Raw genomic sequence first — 3,798 nt, 5'->3', positions numbered from 1 at the left:
GTTGGAGGTTGGGGAAGAATTATGACACATCCAATCCGTCAAAACATGAAAATGTAAAATATGTGTTTTTTTGTTGGAAGGAGGAATTGAAAGAAGAAAGGTTTTAATGTATTACATGTATTGATGTAACGGAGTTAATATGGTGCAGGTACCCAGGAGGCAGACTGGCGCTTATGCATAATAAGGTAGCTGTTGGTCAGACTAAAGGGTGCCAGGTGACACATCAATGGGGTGAAAACATCCTCGTAGGGGTGGTGTCTCAATCCTGGCGGTCCTAGAGAGAAGCTTTCGGTTACAGGACATGCGGGACACCAGAACTAGACAGGAGGAGGATACGCCCGGTTGGTGTCTCACCTGAGAGGTTGAAATCCTGCACAGATAATGCCAGTAAATACACACAGGAGCATGCTCTGTTAAAATAAAGGGAACAAACGCTGGCTACCAGGCAGGGGCGTACCTAGAGCGTTTGGCACCCGGGGCGGATCCTACACCTGTCACCCCCCCCCCCAACTTTTAAATGAAAAAACACCCACAACTTTTTCTCATTTTCTCGAGAATATTTATTGTACAAATTTGGAAACGTTCCATCAACTTAAAAAAAAAATTGGAAAATAACTTATTAACTTACTTAAACTTATTTCAATTATTTATAACATTTACTGAACAGATAATACTGCTTATTTTAAGCAAACAACAGATCCAAACTCCAAAGTGACCGCTCAATCTATATTGAAAGGAGTCATTCACATCCTCTGCCTTCGAGCCTTCAGTTCTGCAAATTCATCAATGACTGCATCAAAGTTAATCGTCTTTGCATATTCGTGTTCGATTGAAAGGATGGCCAGATTTGTCAGCCTTGTCTCACTCATGGTAGAGCGGAAGTAGTTTTTTATTAACTTTAATTTTGAAAAACTTCTTTCACATGAGGCAATGCTCACACAGAGAGTCAAAAAGAATCTAAAACACAGAGACAAGTTAGGCAAAGAGTCACAAAAATCCCATTTAATAATGAACTGCAGGAATTGCAGAACCGTCCATTTCTTTGCCTCTTCAATACTGATCTTGGCAGCTTCCAAATGCCTCCGAAGGCGTTCAATCTCCACATAGATGTCTTCATTCGAGAATTCATCAAAAACCTCAGTCAATTTTGAAGTATAATTGTGTAGATCTTTTTCGGTTGCAGCAACCAGAGTGTTTGGCTGAATAACAGCAAACATTGAGAGGATATTTTCAATTGCCTTAGTGCGAATTTCCAACTCCTGGTAAAAGCGATCAAGGCACTCAAACATAGCCCTTTTAATTTCCTCTGGCAATGTGAGGCCAGCATCCTTTGCCTTCTCTCCTGGCATTGCTTTCCGGAGCTTTACTCGCCCTCTTCTCTCCATTGAAATGCCCATTTCCTCACACATGGTAGTTGCATAATGAATTGCCTTTTCCACAATTTCATTTCGTTGACCTGCAAGAAATGCTTTTAGAGCTTGTAGCTTCACAATGCACTTTTCAAGAGTGAGTCCCACTGTTTGCAAATACTTCTGTGTGATATTAACTTCTCCCAGAACGTCACACCAGAAAGAAAGATAACACAAAAAAGTAAAATCGCATACAGCAGGCAGCAACATCTGAGCAGATCCTCTTGTGTCCACATTTTCTTTGGGATCACACAGCTTTTCAAGGGCTGAAGTAAGTTTTTCAAAATTTGCCCTCACTGGCTTCACAGCATCATAATGAGCGCTCCATCTTGTTTGGGAAAGTCTTTTCACTGTCACACCTACATTCTCCATCAGCAATTCCCAACGATGTGTGGAAACTGAAAAGAACGAATACACTTTCTCCAATGTTCCAAAAAAAGTAACACAGGAAGCAACACTTCCAAAAGAGTGCACCCCACAAAGATTCAGAGAATGGTTTGCACATGGGATAAACAAAGCCTTGGGATTTATCTCTTTTATCTTTGCCTGAACACCACCATGAATCCCTGCCATAGTTGCAGCATTGTCATATCCTTGACCACGGCAAAGGCTTATGTCCAGTCCAGCTTCCTCCAGATGTTGCAGGATATTGTCTGTGAGCTCAGCAGCAGTCTTTCCAGCAATAGGAAAGAAGCCCAAGAATGATTCTTTTACTTCAACATTATCACCTTCAATATGAACATATCTGATCACTTCACACATCTGATCAATGTGTGACACATCAGGGGTACTGTCAAAAAGAATCCCAAAGTACTTGGCTTTCTTGATATCAGCCACTATTTTCTTTTTCACTTGATTCCCCAGAAGACAAATAAATTCATTTTGAATTTTTGGCGAGAAATAAGAGGTCATTCTCTTCCCAGATTCGGTAGAACGTTTCAGCCTTATGAAATGTTCCTTTAAAACTGGATCATAATTTGAAAGCAATTCTGCCAATTCCAGGAAGTTTCCTTTATTTACTGATGACATGATCTCTCTATGACCACGAAAAGGAAGATTCTGGTGAGCCAAAAACAAGGTTATATCCAAGAGGCGATGCAAAATATCCCTCCATTTCTTTTTCTCATTGTCCACTGTTGTTTGGTGGACATGATCAATACATTTTTGTAGCCTCAGTCCTGTTCTCAAGGTCTTCCATTTCTCCAAGCATGTAAGATGCTGTTCAGAAGCTTCATGATCAGATACCTTTGGATTCAGCTTCCACCACAACTGAAACCCGGTAACAAAACTGGATGTTACAGTTAGTTTTTCATCAAGCGCAAAAAGTCTGCAGCAAAAACAAAACAAACTTTCTTTTGATGGAGAGTACACCATCCAGGTTCTAAGAATTTTCTCACCATTTGGAAGAGCCTTATAGAACCATGCAGTGGTGAGCTGTCGACTTTTCCCTTTCGATTTCTCTCCTCGTCTTTCAACAGCACTGAAAGGCCCATCTCTATTTTGGAAAGGTTCACTTCCCCTCTTAATAAGGTCCACTCTTAACTCATCTGGAACTGGCCAAGCAGCAACATCAGAATAAACTGATAGTTTATCAGTCTGCTCTGCTTCTTCATCAGAGTCTTGCTGGGGGAGGCTTCTTCTGGCATCTCCTTCCACGACATCACTCTCACTGCTTGAAGATAAGTCGATCTTCTCCAATTCTTGCCTTTTTATATATGAATGCTCTTGAGAAGATACTTCTGGTATTTCTCTCTCTAATTCAAAAGTCTGAATGCCTTCAGCACTTTCTCCTACTGCAGTAGATGTTGAAGGTGTGACATATTTTAAAATGGATCCAGACATTGCCTCAGCTGACTGTTCTTTTGCCTTCTTCATCTTTCGTTGCTGAAACCCACTAGGTCGATTTCGCTTCATATTGGTGTTTTCTGAAAAATATACTTTGATCGTAAGCACAAATACATGTCTCTAAAAAGTCCAGTGCTTCTTCTTCCAAATCTCAACATGTGCAGTTGTGCACCAGCAAACTGTGCATGGTGGACTAGAAAACAACTCCTTCTCTTAATACAAAATCCCATGCACTTTTGGTGCTTATACTCAAATTGTGCACTCTCCAGACCTCCATAACCCTCTTAACTTAATAAGTGGGTCCACAGTAGCTTAAATTTACAATATCCTTCTAAGTGAATTTATACCAAAAAAATTACTTAGAACCCCCAAACATATATATATTTTAAGCAAATGACAGTCATTGCAATATTTTATGTCACTCAATATTTGCGCAGCGGTCTTTCAAACGCAAATTTTGTGTAAAAAAAAAAATACACTTCAAGGAATAAAAAAATAAAAAAATGAAACAGTAAAGTTAGCCCAATTGTTTTGAATAATATGA

At 39.9% G+C, this 3,798-nt stretch overlaps 1 protein-coding gene across 1 annotated transcript; it reads right to left on the bottom strand.

The window, feature by feature from the left end:
- Nucleotides 1–743: 743 nt before the first annotated feature.
- On the bottom strand, nucleotides 744–3,491 carry LOC143925742 (zinc finger MYM-type protein 1-like). The gene has a single exon (XM_077450194.1). The coding sequence runs from the start codon at nucleotides 3,321–3,323 to the stop codon at nucleotides 744–746; it is 2,580 nt and encodes an 859-aa protein (XP_077306320.1). The 5' UTR covers nucleotides 3,324–3,491.
- Nucleotides 3,492–3,798: the final 307 nt, after the last annotated feature.

The sequence above is a fragment of the Lithobates pipiens genome, unplaced genomic scaffold, assembly GCF_037356315.1.
Source record: "Lithobates pipiens isolate NorthernLeopardFrog02 unplaced genomic scaffold, aLitPip1_a1.2 Scaffold_22, whole genome shotgun sequence".
NCBI classification, from domain to species: Eukaryota; Metazoa; Chordata; class Amphibia; order Anura; family Ranidae; genus Lithobates; species Lithobates pipiens.
The sequence above is the reverse complement of the archived record's forward strand: the minus strand, read 5'-3'. Positions and strand labels throughout refer to the sequence as shown.